General features: G+C 37.6%; 2 protein-coding genes across 4 annotated transcripts; both read right to left on the bottom strand.

The window, feature by feature from the left end:
- Positions 1–873: 873 nt before the first annotated feature.
- Positions 874–8,025, bottom strand: LOC306864081 (FH2 domain-containing protein 1-like; the record flags this gene model as incomplete). Its single annotated transcript, XM_079407788.1, has 11 exons — positions 874–2,031; positions 2,953–3,117; positions 3,252–3,369; positions 3,437–3,507; positions 3,625–3,732; positions 3,831–3,901; positions 5,534–5,634; positions 5,769–5,854; positions 5,954–6,053; positions 6,681–6,742; positions 7,768–8,025. The coding sequence occupies 11 exons, from the start codon at positions 8,023–8,025 to the stop codon at positions 874–876; spliced, it is 2,298 nt and encodes a 765-aa protein (XP_079263914.1).
- A 3,018-nt stretch (positions 8,026–11,043) lies between these two features.
- LOC306864232 (arfaptin-2-like) lies at positions 11,044–22,463 on the bottom strand. Of its 3 annotated transcripts, XM_079408084.1 has the most exons (10): positions 22,223–22,445; positions 19,417–19,516; positions 18,140–18,172; positions 16,921–17,029; positions 16,123–16,185; positions 14,829–14,944; positions 14,506–14,727; positions 13,756–13,913; positions 13,003–13,177; positions 11,347–12,891 (listed from the first exon to the last, which is right to left on the bottom strand). In XM_079408084.1, exons 2-10 carry the CDS (start codon positions 19,513–19,515, stop codon positions 12,736–12,738), a joined length of 1,131 nt encoding a protein of 376 aa, XP_079264210.1. In that variant the 5' UTR covers position 19,516; positions 22,223–22,445; the 3' UTR covers positions 11,347–12,735. The 3 variants fall into 3 exon arrangements, with proteins under 3 accessions (XP_079264208.1, XP_079264210.1, XP_079264209.1); XM_079408082.1 differs by lacking the exon at positions 16,123–16,185 and having other exon boundaries at positions 11,044–12,891; positions 22,223–22,463; XM_079408083.1 differs by lacking the exons at positions 16,123–16,185; positions 16,921–17,029; positions 18,140–18,172; positions 19,417–19,516; positions 22,223–22,445 and adding an exon at positions 15,771–15,879.
- Between the last annotated feature and the right edge of the window lie 279 nt (positions 22,464–22,742).

Here is a 22,742-nt window from a genome sequence, read left to right as displayed (position 1 = left end):
TTCTTAAACAGAAAGTAAAAATATATGCTACATCAACAGAAGGAACAAAATCAGCATTCATTGTGAGAGCGCTGTGGACTGTATGAAAGAAGAGTCTGTGCTCTGCAGCTTTTTCCAGGAGTATTATTTCACTGAAACACCAGCCAAGTGAGATCATGTACTGTAAACATACACCATCACCTAGACAACATGGTAAATTCTCCTTATTTCCACTTGTATCTTGATGAACAATAGCAGAGAAAGAGAGAGTCTGTTGCATTCATACTGCAGCAGAAATAATGTAGAAGGGAAACACAGACAAAAAATACAGATACATGACTGAATAGTTCCATCAGCACCATTCTGTACACACGGCCATATTATCTTTGGCCAGACTAGCAGTCCCTCATGCTACAGTGGAAACTTCTTATTGCTTTCTCTGTCATTGCCCTCTTGTCGAGAACTGCTGCTTTAATAAGCACTGAAAAACACCCTCATCATTGTCTCTAGAACACAACGCCTTACAGAAAATGTGGCCTCAGTGTCTAATTTTTTGAGAACAATATTGTATTTCTAGGCATACATAAAAAGACACATGCTTCAAAAGGTGGGATCCATACTTTATTACATAAAAATAAGACAGACTTTAAAAGAAAGAACAATAAAACATTTCAGTCCCTGAAATTTAGTTGTGAACCAATAAAAGCAGATAATTAGAAAAAACAATGCTTATCTAAAAACTAATAAAATATCAAGACATTACCATCAGCAAGCATCATCATAATATTTGCATAAGAACACAAAAGAAATCAAGAGTTTTGTAAGACAAGTTCCCATTTGTCTAAAGTCATCATATCCTTTAAGTAAAATCCTTGTAGGACAAGCCATGTCATCTTAACCAACAGTTCCTGCCCTGTTTCTTTCCCCGAAGCGTCGAAAGAAAGAGACAAGTCCTGATCTTTCCGGTCTCTTATCTGGAGGAAGTTCCTGTCCAGTGTGTCTCTGAAAGATCGGTCCCAATTTGAAGTTAGGTGCTGACTCTTTTTCATCACTAAGTGATGCAGACCTTATAACTGTCCCCTGTGCTGGAGTTCGCTTTGAGAGACAGTCTGGTAATGAGGATGAAGTCCCCACTCCTGCATAATGGGAGAATGAGGGCTTGTCACGTACAGGAGTGTCAGGTAACGCCCAAACTCCATCATCAAGAATGTCTACCCTGGAGAAGGAGTAAGAGTGTCTGCGGTGGGGTGTGTTATGGGGAGAAACACGAGGGCTGAGGATGGTCCACGGTGAGCCTAGACCTCCCAGTCCATTCTGCAAGGCCAGATCTACCTCTTTTATATCCCTCTGTCGAGGAGTGGAGGTGCACACGGAATGGCCTCCGGAACAATCAGGTGTAGCAGTTGTATTCAGGCTGCCAACGCCACAATCCTGAAAGCGGAGGATTTTGCCAGAGAGCTCAGGCATTTTGTCGGCTTCTATTTTCTCGTTGTCTTCCTCCTCTCTTGCTTCTCCTTTATCCATGTCTCCACTCTCCTCAACTTCTTTATTCATCGTTCCATCTTCAAACTCTTGTTTAGCTGAGGTGTTGCTACACCCACCTTCTTTGAGGTCATTGCTTTCAGGAATCGGTTCATCAACAATGCACTGGCCTCTTTTGGAAGCAGCTCGTGCCCGGGGAACATCATTAGCGATACAGAGTGGAACCTCCTCCTTTTGGCAGATGTTATCTGGTTCTTCCACCTTTGAGATCTTAAATTTCTCCTCTGTTTCCACAGGGCTGTCCAGATCCCCCCTGCCCTCACGCTCCTCAACCTGAGGGCAGATGTTCTTGATGGGGCTGTCTGTGACAGGTATGAACCCATCCGGCCTTCTGCGAGAAGGACGTTGGCTGAGAAAGCTGGTCAGGACAGATTCCAAAGCGGAGGCTTCATTGCTCACATCCCGATTGGAGCATGTGCCGGTGGATCGGCGCTTAGCCGTTCTGGTCAGCGTTTCTCTTTCTCTCTGCTGCCGCTTGCGAGTCTCGGCCACTTCACGCTCACGGTTTTCCTGTAGGACATAGAAGAGGATGTGTGAGACCGGATTTTTATTTATATATATATATATATATATATATATATATATATATATATACACACGTTGGTTTTTGTGGTTTATGGGGACTCTCCATAGGCGTAATGGTTTTTATACTGAACAAACTGTGTGCTATTGCCCTACACCAACCCTACACCTAAACTTAGCCCTCACAGGAGACTTTGTGCATTTTTAGATTTTCAAAAAAAACAACATTTAGTATGTTTAAGCTTTTTGAATTACGGGGACCTAGGCAGTGTCTTCATAAACCACCTTCATATTGTAATACCTCCGTCATAACCATGTCATTATACAAATTTGTGTCCTCAAACCACATAAACATGCGCACACACACACACGTCTAAAACTTGCTCAATTTATGTTGCAGTTGTTGAATCTTGTGTTAACACAAATATTTACACGTTATACAATCCTTCATTTGTTCTTCGAGGCTTTGCCTGCAAATGCACTTTGCATATAACAACATTGATGTTGATCACAAAAAAAGACAAATAAAATTGTGATGTCACTTCTATCACAACTGTGCCTTTTTTTCCTGTCATGTTTCTACAAAAAAAAAAAAAAAAAGCTTGTTTATACACGTTTTTACCAGTAAGTCAACAGTGTCACTAAAAAGCATGACTGAGATTAAATATAACATTATGTGTGAATAAAACCATGAAAAATCAAGGTAAATGTGTGGTGCAATTAACTTCTATTCATCCTAGGCTAACAAATAATATAAAAAATTTTCACATCTAAAACCAAATACATTTTGTAAGTAATAAGCAACAGAAATTTGATGAAAATATTTGAACTGTAACACACATTGGGCACCGCCCTGCTTATAAAGTTTACATTTTCCTGTGCTTTCATTTATAAGACATGAAATTTTACCTGTGTAGCTCTCTCAAACCTCTCACAAAAGGAATGAAAGATAGAGCAACACTCCTCTAGTTTAAATGTGGCTGGGTCTTCACAGAAGTACTCTGCCACAGAAGTACTGATGCTGTCCAGTTCCTGAAGGGAGGCCTCCACATCCGCTAGCCGAATGTCTGCCGTCTGTACAGGAGCAGACATATATTACTCCCTGAATACTGGTAATCCAAGACATTTCTAAACCAGCCACCTGACATTACACTGGAATTTCAATGCATTTTCATGTAGGTTACATGAAAAGCCCAAATTATTCTTACACGAAGAAATGCTTCCATCTGATGTAGTAGATCAGGCTGTTTACTGGCATCCATCTTCGCTTCCCTAATTTTCTCCAACTCCCTTTGAAAGTCCACCTCCACTTCCTGCTTTTGGATCCTATTTTGAATTGAATTTTACTCCTAAATGAATCACCTAAACAATACAAAACTTGTATTATATCTACCTTGCAGCAATCCCAATGTGTTGAAGCTGTTCAGCGAAATGCAGCAAAGCTTCATCAATTTGTTGGGCTTGCTATAATAAACAAAATAATAAACATACAGTCACAGTGTCAAAAAAGTATAGTGATATATTCATGAATCAACATCTAATAATAAAAACTCCTAAAAAGAGAGTGATCACTTCATTTACCATGGACACATAGTGCATAAGATTCATGCCAGGTTTATTTGCTTTAGTGTCCACCAGTTTGAGCAATGATGCCATCCTGAAGCCAATAGCACTACCTGCGTAGCCACCCTGAACAAGATACAGCCAGTCATTTATCTGCTACAGCTCTAGTTCACACTGAGGAACAGTGTCTTTATAAGAAACAAAACGGACCATGTGACACTCACAGCATTCATGTAGTTACCAGCCTTCAGCACCAGTCTGATGATTGAATGTAGGTCATCACATGCCAGCAACTCTGGTAGGTAGAGAAAAGCTTAAGGTCAGTAAGCTTTGTTTTAAAGAAATTAACACTTTTATTTAGCAAAATTAATGAAAAATAATGGTAAAGGCATTAATAAATGTTATTATCAAATAATCCTGAAAAAAAAAAAAGTTTCCACAATTAAATGTGCAGCATAACTGTCTTTAACATTGACAATTTCTTGAGCCACAAATCAGTACTGTTATAATGATTTCTGAAGGATCTTGTGACACTGAAGACTGGAGTAATGGTGCTGAAAATTCAGCTTTCCATCACTGGAATAAATTACATTCAGAAGTATATATTTTAAAATAGAAAAGTCATAATTTAAATTGTAACGTTTCATGGTATTAATTTTTTTTTATTGAATTTGATATAATAAAATGCAACCTTGGTAATCATAAGAAAGCTTTTTCCAAAAACATTTTTAAAAAAAAATCTTACTGACTAAAAACTTGAAATTGTATAATTTTTTTTACATTTTGACAGATTACATAGTACTGTATCTAAAAGTCTGAGATCACATAGAAAATACTTTTTAAATCCGTATGGTAATATTGATTTAAATACTTTAAAACAAAGAAACAGGGTTATAAACATCAGGTTTTACGCAAACCTAAACTGAAAATACCATTTCTAGTGAAAAAAACAAAAACAAAAAAAAACAAACAGCATATTGAAGCAAAATTGATAGTAGTGATCTTAGACTTTCAGACCCCAATATACACTCACTGGCCACTTTATTAGGTACACCTTGCTAGTACCGGGTTGGAGCCCCTTTTGCCTTCAGAACTGCCTTAATTCTTCATGGCATAGATTCAACAAGGTATTGGAAACATTCCTCAGAGATTTTGGTCCATATTGACATGACAGCATCACGCAGTTGCTGCAGATTTGTCGGCTGCACATCCATGATGCAAATCTCCCGTTCCACCACATCCCAAAGGTGCTCTATTGGATTGAGATCTGGTGACTGTGGAGGCCATTTGAGTAAAGTGAACTCATTGTCATGTTCAAGAAACCAGTCTGAGATGATTTGAGCTTTGTGACATTATCCTGCTGGAAGTAGCCATCTACTAAGGGGCCCAAAGTGTGCCAAGAAAATATCCCCCACACCATTACACCACCAGCCTGAACCGTTGAGACAAGGCAGGATGGATCCATGCTTTCATGTTCTTTACGTCAAATTCTGACCCTACCATCTGAATGTCGCAGCAGAAATCGAGACTCATCAGACCAGGCAACGTTTTTCCAATCTTCTATTGTCCCTATTGAGCCTGTGCGAACTGTAGCCTCCGTTTCCTGTTCTTAGCTGACAGGAGCGGCACCCGGTGTGGTCTTCTGCTGCTGTAGTCCATCTGCTTCAGGGTTCGTCGTGTTGTTCATTCCACGTTCAAAGTCACTTAAATCCCCTTTCCTCCCCATTCTGATGCTCGGTTTGAACTTCAGCAAGTCATCTTCACCACATCTAGATGCCTAAATGCATTGAGTTGCTGCCATGTGATTGGCTGATTAGCAATTTGTGTTACCAAGCAATTGAACAGGTGTACCTAATAAAGTGGCTGGTGAGTGTATATATAGGTTTGATAGTCTGTATAACTTTTTATACAAAAAGATGAGAAGTACCATTAGCAGCGGTTGTCATGACAGCAATGGAGTGTTTGATCTCCTCAATAAATGGAAAAAACTCCTCTCTGAGGAGCAAGCTCTTTAACCTCACTTTATACCTGGAAACAAATAAGTCACAGAATTATTAGCAGCTTTTTAGCTAAAGCCCATTTCAATCAGCTGTTTAAACATTTATACAAAACAGCACAGAAATTGGGTTCTCAAAGCTTTGAACCAAAACAAGAAAACGCACCCTGGCACTTGAACTAGCATCACCATGAAACGGTCAGTCTCATTTAGCTGAGATAGATCTCCATTGAATGCCATCAGCTTCTTAGTCTGGAACATGTCAATACAAAAGCAGCATTAAAACACAGCTGATCACGTTGCTAATTAACAGCACAGCACATTGAAGTCATATAGAGAAAACTAGCTCACTTCTATGTCATCAGGCAACAGCTTGCTGAGCTCCCTCAGTTTCCCAGAAGCAAAGCACAGGTTACCGTTCCTGACGGCCTCCACAATGTCCTTCGGGGGCCTGCAAAGCGCATCGAAAACAGATGAGAGAGAGGAGATGTTTTTAAATGGCCTACCTGAGTTACTTTGTGTACTTTTAGCAGCTTGGTACACATTATTTATAATGAATGTAATTCAGCATAATGTTCTTCGAGATGCTCAAAACCTTTCAGATTGAGATACAACCTACTGAAATAGCATATATTATATAACATTCAGTGAAAGGGAAAGTCGTGGCCTAATGGTTAGCGAGTCGGACTCGTAATCCAAAGGTTTTGAGTTCGAGTCTCAGGCCGGCAGGAATTGTAGGTGGGGAGTGAATGTACAGCGCTCTCTCCACCCTCAATACCATGACTGAGGTGCCCTTGAGCAAGGCACTGAACCCCCAACTGCTCCCCGGGCGCCGCAGCATAAATGGCTGCCCACTGCTCCGGGTGTGTGAGCACTTTGGATGGGTTAAATACAGAGCACAAATTCCGAGTACGGGTCATCATACTTGGCCGTATGTCACTTCACTTCAACCTCAAGCACTGAATAATTTGTTTTTCTTTTTTAAACCACTTAAACACGCGATCATGCCTCAATATATACAGTATATAGATTTGTATATGAAACTTAGGAAAATTTAATATTTAATAATGTAACTTACCTTTTAAATTGTTTTAGCAAAATCCCAATATTCATGCTTTTCTTGGAGTTGAGAATTGATACCTAAAAGACATAGTATTGTGTCAATTAATCTACTGAAATAGCATATATTATATAACATTCAGTAACAGCAACTAAAAATATAATCTAGGAAGCATGAAGTTAAACACGCACCATTCACAGTACAAAACAAGATGGAAATGGAATCAAAAAGACGTGGCTACTCTGTTATTAATAGTTGAACATTTCTGAGGTGAACTTCCTCGCAAACAGTACATGTTCCTTAAATAGATGTGCAACGGTAGTGCATACCAGCACAAATCATCTGGCCAGGCCACCCTTTGTGCAATAACAATAAAATATAAGAGAAAAGCTGTCTTCCTGTACTTAAATTATGCAGATGGGATTGGTAAATATTTATGACTAAAAATTAAACTAAAAATAACGTAAACATGGCTTTAAAAAAAAAAAAAAACATCTAGTTATAGTTCATGTATTGTTTTTGAGGTCCCAAAAACCACATTGCTGCACATACAAAATAATAATAGTTATTCTGAAAATTAATCTCTCATTATATATTTAAACAATTTTTAAGGGGATATGTGAGTGTGTTCATTTCATTCATGTTTAATACCTGCAACTTTCCTAAGTAATATAAATATCTTAATTTGAAGTGTTGCATCTAGACATTTGATCACTTTTCATAGTTCATACTTCAATGTAAAATATGTTTTTAAACTATTACAATGGCCTTGGGCACAAGAGGGTTACACAAGAAAGAAAACACTTTGATGGGTCTCAGAAGACAGTGTGTCCAATACTAAAGCTTTATCAGAGCATCAATACTTGAGTCACCTCTCCAGATCATTAGCCTGAACGTTTGAAAGGTGAGAGACACAAATGAGTAATAGATTGGGTTGATGTAGGCCACTAGCAAGTAATTCACCCCCTTGCTCCTGTCCTGCACTTTGAATCTTGATACACAAGAGATGACATCTGAGCTGCCTTTCAATCCTGCAGTACTGTTTCAAGTCATGGGCCTCATTGGCAAATGCAGCTTCAATCAACGTTTAAGCAGCGCCACTTACATTCTCGGATTCTGTAGTGATTTGCGAAAGTCCCCAAACACTTTTTCTGACCGTCCCACCCTTACGGACCAACCCGTGGTGCTCGTTATGGCTGAAAAGCTCCTCCATTCGTTTAGTATCCAGCTCAAAGTTCTCGAGGTTACGTTGGGCTGTCCACACGTTGCGCTTGCCCAACACGCTGTGCCTGGGGATGGCGTCCCAGTTGAAGTTGCGCATTTTGGAGCGCTGCAGGACAGTCCGGGTGAAGGGGTCCCCCATAGGTGAAGGAGGTGGGGGTGGTAGTGGCAGTGGTGGTGGCGGAGGCGGAGGGGGAGGAGGAGGTGGAGGGCCCATGAGAGGGGGCTGTGCAATACGTATGCAGGGTGAGGTCTCATTTTGAAAGCATCTAGAGAGGTCAGGAGGCAGAGGAGGTAGAGGTGCTGTGGTTACAACTGGAGTTCCATCCATTGGAGGACACGGAGTGGACAGATTTGGAGGGATCTGATAGAAATATCAGGAAAAAAATATAGATGTAAAAATACGAAACAGTGAGAGGCAAATGATGTGTCATACTGACCCAGAATTCTAAATGAACATTGCACTTCTAAAATATAACTTTAGGCATGCAAGATTTATATAATCAATAACATATTTTGCCCCCACACTGACAGGTATTAAACATTACAAAACTATGGATTACTGTTGGATAAAACCAAATGGTGAGAATCAAAAATAGCCAACATAAGAATTTCCAATGATAACACTTACACTGGAAGAGCAAGTTGCTTATTTAAAAAAGGTAGCTGTGGGAGCAAACCACAAAGTCAGATAATACTTTACAAGACCAATTTGCACAGGAACTTCAACAGGCAGTCAAACAAACCATTTAATTACGTTTATCAAGCATAAAGGAAACTTTGCATATCGCACGTACTGTGGTCTCTCTACTTTTAAATGCTGAAATAAAATTAAGCATCCAATAGAGTTTAAAAGTAATGTTTTTGACTTGGCTATCATTACATATAGACTACAAATTGGATCATTTTGTTAATTTACATATAAATATTAATGGCATTTAACATAATTAGTACCTTTTATTCATATTTTAATAAAATCATTATTTTTGCATTAAAATACACAACGAATGGAATTAATACGTGACTTACAGCAATTCCACATGTTTTTACAAAATAGGCCGATCAAATAAATACAATAATAGACATCACTACATTATTCGAGCTCTATCTTTTCACACTAAATTGTTAAAAAATTGTGTAAAATTATGGTGAAAATATATTGACAAGGCATTTATCAAACTCTGAAATGTGCAACTCTCAAATAAGGGAATAATTCAAATGACCGATTATCGGAAAACTATGAGCAAAGTAACAGAAAATGAATTTCTTTATGGATGTACGTACCGGTAAGTAAATAATATCAGGTTTGTGCTGATGAAGGCTTAATCAACTGACGTCCATTGCTGGAGAAAGTCAACAAACAATCCACGTCAAACGCCATCAACTTCCAGCACGAGCACTTTAATGGATGAGAGTGACCACACCCCCTCACCTGAGCAACGCTCATCTTTGCTATTTAGAACACATCTTGTTCTTCAGAAAGAACATTCTATATAATTAAAGAAGACATGAAACTACACAAACTGGGTCATTATGTTAAATTATTTTTAGTAGCAATCTTGCACGCTGGGTTAAAACAGCTCGCGCGACTAGTTTGAATCGCAACGGAGCTGCAGATTACTGTCAAAAGTAAGTCGTGTCGTTTTGCAGTGTATAAAGATCTTATATATATATATATATATCTAGTTACATTGCCCTCTATCGGCTTTATTCAACAAGTGTAACATACAAAGCACGAATTTGTTATTTGAATCCAGTCGGGTTTCTGTAGGCCTGTTTTATGTGAAACCAACGAGAGAAAGTTCTTTCTCCTCAGAAACAGGTTTAAATGTTTTTGGTAGAAATAGTTTTGCACTTGAGGGAAAAGGGTTGTTATCTATTCCGTCAATGTTACAGTCTATAGAAATTGTGTGAAGGTTAACAATGTGTTTTATTAGCTTTCATTTATTATCCAGTGATGTAAATATTTAATTAGATTAGCTGCTACTAGAGCACTGGCCCTAAAACTTAAGGAGACATCTGTATTTCCATATTCAACATTTCCCTCTAGTGGTCAGCATTCATTTTGCATGGCCTGACTTTGTTTATATGTTGGAAAAGATTGGGTCAAAGTAAAACAAAAAGTCAAACAGGACAACAGTGAGGTACAAATGACACAAAGACCATTTTTGCAAACTTTTCAAATTTTATCTGTTGGGTTCTTGTATGTTTGTTGGTCAAAGGAGCAAAGGCTAATATCATGGGATTCCAGTTTCAAAATCTGTCAATTATCTTTACATATATACAATCATTCATAAACTACAATACCACAAAGCAGCCTAAAATATTGACTGTATAAATGTTAATATTTATAACCCTTTCATTTTGCTATTGTCTAAAACTACTAATGGAGTACGCATTTCAATGCCAAACACTTCTGTTAACAGATATCAAAATAATAATAGTAAGAACAATAATCCCAGAACAATAAATAAACACATAAATAAAAACTTAATGGATGCATTTGACCTAAAAGAAAATGAAATTTAATTAGTGTTCAGGAGGTCTAAATTGAAAATCCCATTGGTCTGGTACAAATGTCCAGCACTTCATGAATCAGTTCAGTCTCTGGGGCTCATGATAGAACCCTTTTCTCCAGCTCTGATGAATCACACACACACTACCATCTCTGCAGCCTGAACAATGTGCCAGGACATAAACAAAATACTTGATATAAAAAGTCTCTCTTCTAGGGTAACCATGTGGGGTAACCACCACATACAAAATTAATTTAGGCAATTTAATTTAAATGCAATATATATATATATATATATATATATATATAAAAACAAAAAACAAACATTGTACGATCTTCAATAGTTGACAATTGACATTCAAACTAAATTTCAAGCATTCTTTAACATTCACAAGAAACCTTTCTGTTTTGTTGTTTTTCCTAAAAACATTTTCCTGCACTACTACCCATGTAGTGTTTTACGGATACATTGAACAGGATTGAATCACAATGCATGGAAATGTACAGCTAATGTCATCAGACCTGCCATGCAGAAACACACAAGGGACAGCCAATATAGGCATACATGAAAATACACTTTCTAAAAACATCTTCAGTATTGCTTCATCTCAAGCTTAGAAAGATTTAATGCAATGTTCAAAAGTACTGAACATTAGACCATAGTCTTTATTTCAGTCTTGCGTAATGAAATTAAAAAATAAAACTAGGCTGACAAACTATAATCTGACAGTCTGCACTTTAACCATTGTCACTGCATCAAGTCTGTTTTAAGCAAAATCAACATTTCCAAGTGTTTTTTGAGCATGTTGAAAAAAAATCTTACTAATTCATAGGGGAAAAAAGGCTATCAATGAGCATTATGTAGATATTTTCAGTGAATGAAAACTCAGTAAGACTCATCCGATTATACCATCTGATCACAAATAAAAATTCATACAAAAAACATAAATTTTTAAATGTTTATATTGTTAAATTATTACAAAATTTGATTTTGTACTATATTTTTGTGAAACTTGTGAGGGTTAATGGAATAATAGATTATCACTAAAATGCCAGAATTTTTTTTTACCATGATATTTAATGGGTATATAAATATTTCATAGGGGAAAATTGTCACTTTTTTTTTTTTTACCAAGGCAGATAAAGGTATTTAACACAGGGTGCATCAGAACCAATTTCAATTTGAATGCACAATATTAGGGCTTTGCTGATGTTAACAGAACACAGGTCAGTACATAAACTCGTGCATATTTTGGTGGATAAAGAGGCAGATAACAACGGGCCTCGATAACTGGCCCATGTTAAACAATCAAATACAACTCACATACACTTCCTTAATTAACAATATACCTACAAATATTATATGGAATTATGCATGGGTACATAATATGACAATAAACTATAATTGTCAAAAAACAAACTGCAAAAAAAAAACACAAAAAAAACTCCTCTCCTTTAAAGAACACAATCATGCTTCATAAATTCAAAGCTGTAAATTAACAATACTGAGTAAAGAGTGATTTTAGATTCATGTTCTGGAACTTTGTTAAAAACGTGCAGGAAACTGTATCCACATCTGATGAAAATCAGTCCATAACATTTTTCAGTATTATTAATTTGTAGTTAACTTAAAACGAGCAACTCATTTTAAGATATTAAATGTAGTATTTCATGTATTCAAAGTATTTTAAAGAGTGACAACTGGACAAGGATTGACTTAACAGTACTCTCATGGTCTAGTAAACATACAAATGTACAAGGATGCAATACCGATATCAGATAAAACTATATCTGAATTTTATCAAAATAAAATTACTTTTTGTTAGAACCACTGACACTGAAAGCTCTGTGATAGGAATAATTCGCATCCCCCGTTAGCAACAAGACCAAATCTACAATACAGAAAAAAGACAGTAGCAAAATAAAACACTTTCACAGAAAAACAAAAGGGAAGATTCCTAAAGATGTGGTCACTGACAGAGAGAAAGAGAGTGTAAGACTGAGCATAATCTGGAAAAAAACAGCTGTTCTGACTGATATATAAGGATTGTTTCAGTCGGTTTAATGATATTTATAGGGATGAAGCTGAAATTGATACCTTTGACATTTGATTGGAGCCTTTAGGACCGGTTACATATTAGATGTGACTATTCAGACACTTGAAAACAGTCTCAGAGCAAGAACAGGTTGAGGAGAAGAATTAAGGAAGAGAAGTATAGAGAGAGTTAGTGTGAAGGATGCTTTGTTGGAGCCCCTGTCTCTGCTAGCATCTCAGAACGCTGGTCTCTTGTGGTCCTACTGTGTTCCTCTGTGTGACTAAAGGATAAACGGGCACTTTCACTGTTCCTCCAGCCAGGAAGGTTTGTCAGCCCCTGGTGGTTTGAGTTTAATGTTGAACTGCTTGAGGGTCTGTTCCAGCTGTTGCTGGTTTCCAGCAAAGTAGGCAGAGATGGCATTATGGAACAGCAGAAGTTGCTTGTGCATCACTTTGACCTGTGAGAGAGATACACAAATTAATCTTTTCAGATGAAAAGATAGAGACAATAAATAGGTTACAGGCTACTTGAGTGATTCGAAGAGGAAGTTATGCGGGTGGTCGGGCACCTTGTTTTCTTCCAGGAACTTGAGCTTGATGATGACATCACTGCGGAGACGTTCATATTTGTCCTTGTGGATCTGGTACTGCTGCTGAGCAGCCTCGATACGAGCCATAGTAACAGCGTCCCGTGGGCCCATGTTCAACTCTTCCAGATCTGCTCTGTATGCATCGAACTCTAGTCTATAGGAGATAAGAGAAACACCATTAAAAAAAAAAAAAACACCACCACCATATTAAATTAATTTTTTATACAATGTGATGCCCAAAGTTGAAAGTTATTTATGATGTAATCTGACATTAAAGGTAGCTAGAAGTTCATCAGATAAAAGCACAAAGCATCAAAGGTTTCTCAAACATCACAACATGTAACACACAAAATAAATAACTGTGATAGAGGATATGCTATTCCTTTTTCTCTTTTCAATCTAAGGTCTGAGTAAGAGGGCCAGTCATTGTCAACGCCTGTTGGTGCCTCACTCTGAGTTCATTCAATACCATCTCGTCTGCACGTGCAGCTATATTCGATACTAAACCAGACAACTGTAATGTATATGACCCTCTTAACGTCCAGTAGCATCACAGGCTAATTAACCTAAAACAATTAAAGTGCTTGAATTTCCAGCCCAGACAGAAAGTAGGGCCCAGTGCCTTTTCATATTGCAGACAAGTAGAACACTTGAAGCACCTTTGAAAAAAACAAAAAACAAAACAAATGAAGGCTACTATACTAAAGGCTACAGAGCTGGAATAGCTTTTACCTGGCATTCTCATACATCTTGATAGTCATCAATGTGTCTTCCATTGTTTTGTTCACCAGTGTGTTGATGCTGGCCACAAAGAAGTTGATGGCACCGAGCAGAGTCTCTCCATTCTTGCACAACAACTTCTGTGTTTCTGCATTATATCCAAACTCATCCTGTGCATGAATAATACCACAAACCTAAATTTTGAATTGAAATATAAAGCTGAAATCAAAATATAAATATTAGAAAATTAGAAACATGGCCTTGACAGCTAAATGGAATCAAATAATTTGAAGTACTAAAATGATTCAAACTAAAAATGAGATAAATTTAAACAGAAAAATTCAAATTAAAAAGAGAAAACAGAAAATTTTTAAATAAAAGCCAATTCAAAATATTACTAAATGCTATAAGAGTATATAAATAATACTAAAATAACACTCAGCTGTACATGATAACAATCAGCTTTCATGTTTAAGTATTTTTAGACAATCCATCCAGCAATGTTAGAGATATTCTTTTCTGACGTTGTGTATAAATAACAAAACACAAACGTTGAAGTAAATCCAAAAACAATTGTGGCCTTTTAGCACTTGGTGACATAATCTTCCCCGTCTGTAAGCACTAGTTATTTTTAACACTGACAGTTTGAATTATACATTCCGCAACAGCATTAAATACTTGAGTATGTTTACAGCAGTCCCATAATTATTCATGGCAATCACAACAAATGTCATAAATCTCAAGTTGGCCACGCTGCCTCACCCGAAGTTCTGGAGACTTCTGACTGAGGTCAGCAAAAGTGTCTCCGAGGGCGTGCTGCGTCTGCACCATGCTGTAAAAGTGGTTGGTTAGAGCTCGCGCCAAATGCAGCACAGTCTCGTACTTTCGTTTGGTTTCCCGCAGAACCTCGATCTGAGCCTCCAGCTCCAAATCCACAGTACGTGAGCCACGGCCAAACCTCTCAGAGATCATCTGTTTGGTGCACTAAGGGAGACACGGATAACAAATACAAATGGCTTTAGAATAGGAGTGGTTAACAGCACATTACATCTAATCACAAAAGACAAATCAGTTAATTGACAAACCTTGTATGTGTTCAGGCCCCATTTCTTCACAATGTCAAATTTCTCCACAGCAACTCCTCTTGTGGCCTCTTCTGCTGTCATGGAGGAATTGCTACTGGCGTGATGCATGTTGGACCCTGATACACAGAACATACTTATAGTAAGTTTCAAATTACATATACACTGTACAACTGTCTATACTTCCACATTATTTCCACATCATTTGCAGATATTGTTGGTATAACTGCATCAGAGACAGACAGCTCTGAAAGTGAATCAGCTATATGTGAAACAGATGAGTGAATAAATGAATGTGTTTTACTGAGTAGGGGGAATGTGTTGCCAAAGAGCCCTTAAATGATCCAGTGCTCTTTGGAATACCTGGGATACAGGGGATATCTTCTGATTGGTGAGCTATTCGGCAGGCAGCAATCTGACTTGGGGCAATGCTAACACCCCTAGACTTCATTCGCAGGTCTGGAGGTGGTCATGGCCAGGGATAGTAGGGGATGTTGGGGGTATATGATGGGAAACAGGGAGTAGGTGGTGGATATGTTAGAAGTTTTACAATTATTTAGGCAATTGGGAAAATGATTTTTACAATGGAATGGGTTATACCATATGAGTGAAATGTGTAATGCCAATGCGTGAATGTGTGAATGTGACGGAAGAGCAGGAGGATGCAGAGCGGGGAAAGGGAAAAAGAGAGAGAGAGAGAGAGAGAGAAGGTGATAATGTACTAAGATGAAATGAAAACAAGAAAGCACACAACTGATATTTTGTTAAATCTGCTGCCTCATGACAAACAGATGGAGACAATTTACAGTTCACTTAACATCACACGACTTATTTTAAACCCCAATATGTCTGATCATTTATTTTTAACTACAATTATTCATTCACAAAAACAGTGTGACGTATCATACAGTAACTTGTCTAAAAAAAATTTATAAAAGTATTTACCAAACATATTTTACACCCAGATTTCCTCTGCAAAGTCAGCCAGATTAAAGCCAGAATACAGTTTAAACTGATTTTCAAAGGAAAATGACAAAAGGTTCCTCATTACAAAATTCCTGCAAGTGAAAAACGCAACCTTAACCCTGCAAGAAAGAAGAGAAAGAGAAAATGTAGCCCAGTCCAATCTGCTAAGAGAGAAAAGGAAAGCTTGGCGATTAAATTTATTCCTGTAGTACAGCATCCCATACCCTAGGAAAGACAAAAACAGATTTGAAAAGGACTATAATTCAAGGCACCATGGGAAGGTGGAAAACAAGAAAGAAGAGAGATGCGTTACGAATGAGGCATGAATGACCTTGCCCTTCATTTGGAATGCGTCTGTTTCCCAAAAAGTCAGTGTTAAGACGGACCGCAGGGCCTGAGAAAGGGTAAAAGAGACAGAAGGTCCTCACTGAATCAGAAGTGAATAAATTTAAGAGGCCAGGATGGTCACCTTACAATCACAAATCCTGTCCAGACAAAAAGTTGTAACTAAATTAAAATCAAATCAAAAGCAGTCAGTTTTGGCTGGATTACTTTGCAGAAGTTAGCCTCATTTTCCATTGCAGAGGAAATTTATTTTAAAAAACAAAAAAATAAAATAAAAATAAAGCTGAAGCTTATTTGTCTATTTGGATCTGTGGTGTTTTTCCCTCTGGTTAATGTCAAACTTAAAAGCCATTAAGCATGGGTCAATGAATACCTATAAACATAATGACCAATGCCTCTGGAGGCCCTGGGGTCTCTTCTGGATTGCACCACAGGAAAGAAAGGAGTTGAAAAGCCATAGTGGAAATTATGCAAACCATATTGTACAATTCCAAGTGTATCTAGGAAAAATTAATGTATGTATTTTCTTTAGAAAGACAAATGTCATCAGTCATTCCAAACATGGTAAATAGCACTAATAACAAAACTCAAATTTTTTATTGGGGTCAAGTGAATCTAAAACTAACCTAATTATACACAGATTTATTTCCTCAGTCCATTTAAAAAAAATAAATAAATAAATAATATATATATATATATATATATATATATATATATATATATATATATATATATATATGGCACAGTGCAGTAGGAATTAGGTTTTAGAAGGACATGATTTTACCTTTCATGGAGCTGGTTGGAATGATGCCTTCTGTTGTACCTCCATAACCACCTGATACAATGCTGGTCTCATTTAGGTTGGGCCCAGACACCATGACCTGCTGTAAGTCCTACAGAAATGTAAAAAGAAAAGAAAAAAGAAAGGAAGAGATTTTAAGAACATAATATTATAACCTAGGCATTCTTTTTCATGAAATGAACCAATCATGTAACTTCTACAAAAACAAACATTGGCAAAAGTTGTAAAATGTTAGAAAGAACATTTTAGGGTTAGAAACACACTAGACCCAGAAGTATTCAGAATCATGTGCCAGTGAATCATGTTAAAAAAAAAAAAAGTCAAAATTAATTTCCTGTGAAAACAAACCCTATGTGTTTCCTTGATGTATTAAAAGAATTTGACACCAAAGCTTACAAGGCATTTTGCAGCACAAAGAAATCTTAAGTTATCTGAAACAAGTCAAATTAGTGACTATAAAAACGCCCAATAACCCACACCAGTGTGTTACGTGTTATCGGAGACAATAAAACTAAAAAAAAGAGCTTTCTCATAAATAATAAACAACATTTGTAAACGTTATTGCTGATAAAACAGGGGTCTTTAATGGGAGGTCTGCAAATCCGCAATGGTTTGATCAGCTGTTTTTGATGTGTTAAATATAATATTAAACTGATTAAAATTAAATAAAGTTTAGTTAAACATTAGAATGTAATGTACAAGTATATGACTATGTCTACCAATAATGATTATTTAAATGGTTTTCCAATGCAAGCTTCATAAACCATGACCTGAAACCCTTGATGTAAAAAAAAAAAAAAAAAAAGGATTCAGTCATAGTACTGTTTGCAGTACCCCCTTTAAATGACAAAACAGAATTAATTGAAAGGTTTATAAAAATGTAATTGAACATACAGAGTTAATAGATACTAAAAGGTCGCTAACAATGGGTAATACTACAGAGAGATAAAACAGGATGTTTTTCGAAACAAATAAAATGTATAATCTGGATTTGTAACTGACCTCAAACACTGATTAACAGGGACAGGCCAAAAAATAATTTGTGTGATTTGAAAAACATCCTGTCCATTGTGACCAGGTTATGGGGAGAACTAAAACCGTTATCAGCTGGAAAGACATACACGTGCAGGCATACACACACATACACTCTGCCACCCTTCCCAGTGTTTCCTCTCACCCTGAGGCCTGTGGGACTCCCTACCTTCTCTCTTAAGCTCCACTGAATCTTTGCAGCCTGCACAGACATCGGGGGGAAGAACATGACAACAAAAAGACAAAAAGAAAGATAAACAAACCAAAAATGAAGCACAATGTAAAACAAAATCAGACTTGAAAACAGTGATGAAGTAAACACAATGGCATCCATATTTTGCTGCCAATTAGCACCTGTTAATACAATAAAGACAGGCTTCCAGGATTGACAATAAAAGAAGAAAAAAATGCAAGGATTTACACTATTCTGTATTATTTCAGCCCTGATTAAGCAACGAATAAGCCTTCATTATTAATCATGAGTCATAAATTGGGTTGCTAACAGATCCCTGTCAATCCAAACATCAGTGAACAAAGGTATAATTAAAAAAAGAAAAAAAACTGATGCCACTCTTTCTCTCTCAGGGTAAAGAAAGACAAGAACATTTAGAAAGTCTTGTCACATTCTGGCTCAATGCTCCTGATCTATTTAAAGACACAGAGTAACACCAAAGTACCATCTGCCTTCAGCTGAGCCATTATTGCAACTGTAAACATGATCAGCCACAGTCGTCCTAGGATAAGCTTTTGAAAACGGACATAACATGAAAATGTTGGGGGGGGGGGGGGGGGGGATTAAAAACAAACTAAAACAAAGAATCTTTACTTCCTTGTAGGAATGATTCAACGTCCTAGCAAATATCACTACTTGTCTGTTTGCTGAACACGTCTTCTCCCGGATCCAGTGCCTCTGTTTAGTTGTCTTACAGAGGTGTGTCTTATGACAACATTACCACTTTACCCTTTCTTTACAATGGTTTAAACAATACAGAGGTTTGAACACATTGTGCTTGGCTGAATTAGCCTTCTACTTCTTAAAGGCCTAAGACACACATTAGATTTACACTGAAGTATCACCACAAGGCATTTTTATGAAATTAATGCATATTATTGTTACTTGTTAACATGCCTGACACCCGTATTTTTAATGGATTTTAAGTCCTCAAGAAAAAGCTGGACAATTATAAACTGCAATGTTTGAATCACCTGCTACCTTGAGATCTTTTCTCATGGCTGATATTGTGAAACCTGCAACAAAACTAAACCAACTGGGCAGACAACTATATTTTAGACTATGAAAACCACAACACAACCATCCACATTTGGTGCTTGACACATTGTTGATTTGATACGGCTTCAACTTTGCAAACGGAAAAAAACTCAACCAATAGGGTGAGTTCAGGTAAACTGCATCTGAATTTACCTGAATCACCATGTATCGCTCACCTGCTCCAGGCTGTCCTCTTCTGCCAGATTCCTAGAGTCCCCATTACTGTTAATAGGAATCTCCATAGTGGCTGCTTTACTCATCATACTGTCCGCCATACTGAAAGACAGAGTGTTACTGAAAGTGTTACTGAAAGAGAGAGTGAGATAAGTAAACAGATGAGAAAATAAAACAGAGCCCTTCGATATATTACAAAAGGTTGTTTGTGACATTTCAGAATAACATATTCATAAACTCACAGCTGATAATTAACAATACAGACCAGACCTCACTTCAGACGACAAATACTAGATTACAACAGGCTCACAAGGTCAAAGTGAATGATAAACAAGGCCTGCTGTCATTCTACTCAACATCATTTTCAACACATCAAAACACTATTTATTTTGGGAAAACAATATCTCTTTAATTGTAAAATCTATAAGGCCTTCTATATTCCACATACGTTTTTTCCTGGAAGCTATAGATGGAAAAGAGTTTCCTCAGGAATGCACTGTTGAAATGCACTTATCAGATCTGACAGAGCCCAACCCAGTCATTACAACGAAAGGAACTGCCATGAAGTTCAACGAGTAGATCTTTCACTTCAATCTAATTAACCTGGTTAAAAACCCCTTCAAGTTTCTAGGCATTTCCATCGATACTTGCTTTGGTTACTCCTTCAGAGCCCATTCCCACACCTGCGGGAGGGGCTTCACAGCAATGAGTGAGCAACTTCTCAAGCAGGCTTTCATTGTTAGCTCTCATAAAGCTCCTTGGCTCAGCCTCCTCAATGGGCAGAGGAAATTATAGGAATGCTGGGAGCTATGTAACAATCATGTGACTCATGCAAGTTAGTCTAAGCTTCAGCTTTAGACAGGCGCTCAGAGAGGGAGGCTCGATGCTCAAAGGGCCGATCTGAGCGGAGGCATCATAGTCTGCCTTCACAGAAGAGCCATTTAATTCTCCTGCGTGCCAGAGCATAACATTTAGGCAGGATAAAAGCTAATGGTTCAGGTCTTATCTGTAAACCACAGGAATGGAAAACTGGCATTAATAAATTTGCACTCAGGGAGCAGTGGTGATGGCGGTGAGCCAGTGCAAGTGCTCCTTTACAATAATGATGGAATGCAGGGAATAGGACCATGGTCATGGGATGTGGGCTGATGTGACCTTATTGAAAACATTAAAATAAGCACCATTTAACGTAACAAAACTGTGGCAAAGTCCTTATGCCAGAAAGCAATGTTTCAATTTGTGGCTTGAAGTATCATCTTTGATTTACCAGCAACTTATCGATGTAAATGACATTCTTTCTTACTTATGAATACTTTGCATGGTGGTAACTACCATCACCTACAGAGAGATGCTGTGAGGATGACACTCACGATCCACTACAGAAATGCTATTATTCAGAAGGACATGTGGCATCAATTTAGATGACATTTTAGCAACCTGTTGACATATGCACATTATGCAGTATGCGAAACCTCCAGAATAGCTCATCTGGAAACATGCCTTGGTGGCTGGACAGATTTGTTTTTTCAACTAAAGTGTAACTATGTTGCTCAACAAAGCCCTCAAAAGATACACAACATCATTACATGTAGGATTGTAATTCGACAGCCATGATAATACTACAACATGCATCAATGCCTTTTTTCCTGTGATTTTCCACTGGTTCTGCGGAGGCAGCATGCCATCTAACCAAGACTGCATCTATGACAACCACTACAGTGAAAGGAACATGACTGGAGACAGCTGGCTGAGGTAATGTTGCCCTCATTAAACATCTTCCTAAAACTAAGTCTCAAGGGACCAGAATGGGCTGTTTATAACAAAACAGCAAGTTTTGACAAGTGATGAGGATTTTGATCAATCCCAGTGATTTAAATATTTTGAATCTGTTCACTAAAAGGATTCATTCAAATCCAGTCAATAGGTGGCTACAAGTGTGTTGTGAGCAAGTCATTAAATAGTTTAAATAATAAACTCAACAAATGTGTCAGCAAGTGGACCAAAACGATTATTATCTTCTATTAAAATGTGCATGTTTACAAATCTACAATATACAATTTCCTCAAACAACAAAACAATTGTATTTCTATTTAGTCAACTGTTGGCAATGACTTTTATCACTGAGGATTTTATTGTTGTTGTTAGAAATAACAACATTAGCCTAGACAGCAACTGGTTCAGTGAAGTATTCACAGACAGCACTCGAATGTTATTGGCTCTTGCTATACTCAGTTTTGAAAACATAAATGCAGTTATGAGCTCAAAGGAAAAATGTGTTAGTACATGCAGGTGAACCAAAACGTTCACTTAAGAAGTCTAAACTAGTAGTGAACGTATCGTTGATATGCGTGGGGTGTATTTCCCACGGAGCAACTACCTGGGCGAACAGGTGGGACAGGTGAACGGCGACCATTTTCATGCCATTTAACTACGACATCATTCACCTGTACAAACTCGAGTAAAATTCCCCTCTAAATTAAAACACGGGATTTCTACTCCGTTTAAAGATTTATTTATTACATCATATGGCCTTATCATGGCTCGTGAAACAGTTATGTATTTTTCCCCCATAATGCTCATTGTTATAATGTGTCAGGCTGGCTCAAGCATCCAAGTGACCGTCCATGTCGCCCAAGGGCCTTTAATTTAAAACACGTTTTTCATGCATCAAGACAAATATGACACACTTGATCAGCAAGATCGCTAGCTTAAGCCAAATATTATTTTTTGTCGTCATATATTAAATGCTTAGTGCAATAAACACTGCATAAATGAAAAAAAAAAACAAGACATAAATGATCATCTTACCTGTGTGTTTCCTATTGTAGGATTATGTTAGCTATTGGTCACGCGTGCTGGATATGCTATCCCAGTTCATGCGCAATTATATACTGCCACTTCCAAAAGAGTGAGGAAATAATAAAAGCATGCATCCATCGAGACTGAATTTATGTTAATTCATAAGCAAGCGGCTTTTCGCGTGTTCAACGGTTTCCACTACGTCCGGCGGCTTGTTTGTATTATTGGGCGAATCAGCCTCCAGTAGCCCGAAATGCCTTGCGGATCTGACGACAGGCGCCGACGTGGAACATGCAAATAGCGCGAGGAAGAAGACATGATGAGAAGGGAAGAGAGACACCTATCGAAGCTCTGTAGGGTACATGTTACAAACAACACCAATAATAATAATAGTCTTTTTTTTTCTCCCCAAAAAACGGAGACTTTTGAAAACGCTGCAGACCCCGTTAGTTTGAAAACTTCGGGGTTGCGTTTCAGTGTAAACGGACCAAAACGGAGACTTTTAAAAACGATGGCGTGGCAGCCCACA

Source organism: Barbus barbus (assembly GCF_936440315.1).
Source record: "Barbus barbus genome assembly, chromosome: 45".
NCBI lineage: Eukaryota > Metazoa > Chordata > Actinopteri > Cypriniformes > Cyprinidae > Barbus > Barbus barbus.
This window is presented reverse-complemented; position numbering and strand designations above follow the sequence as displayed.

Bases quoted from the DNA above. Each gene is read 5' to 3' on its own strand.
- LOC306864232 (XM_079408084.1), bottom strand. From the start codon at position 19,515: ATGGCGGACAGTATGATGAGTAAAGCAGCCACTATGGAGATTCCTATT. The intron at 18,173-19,416 runs GTGAGCGATACA...ATGTCTGTGCAG, and splicing joins AAGAGGACAGCCTGGAGCAG to GCTGCAAAGATTCAGTGGAG. The intron at 12,892-13,002 runs GTGCCCGACCAC...TCTCTCTCACAG, and splicing joins AGTTCCTGGAAGAAAACAAG to GTCAAAGTGATGCACAAGCA.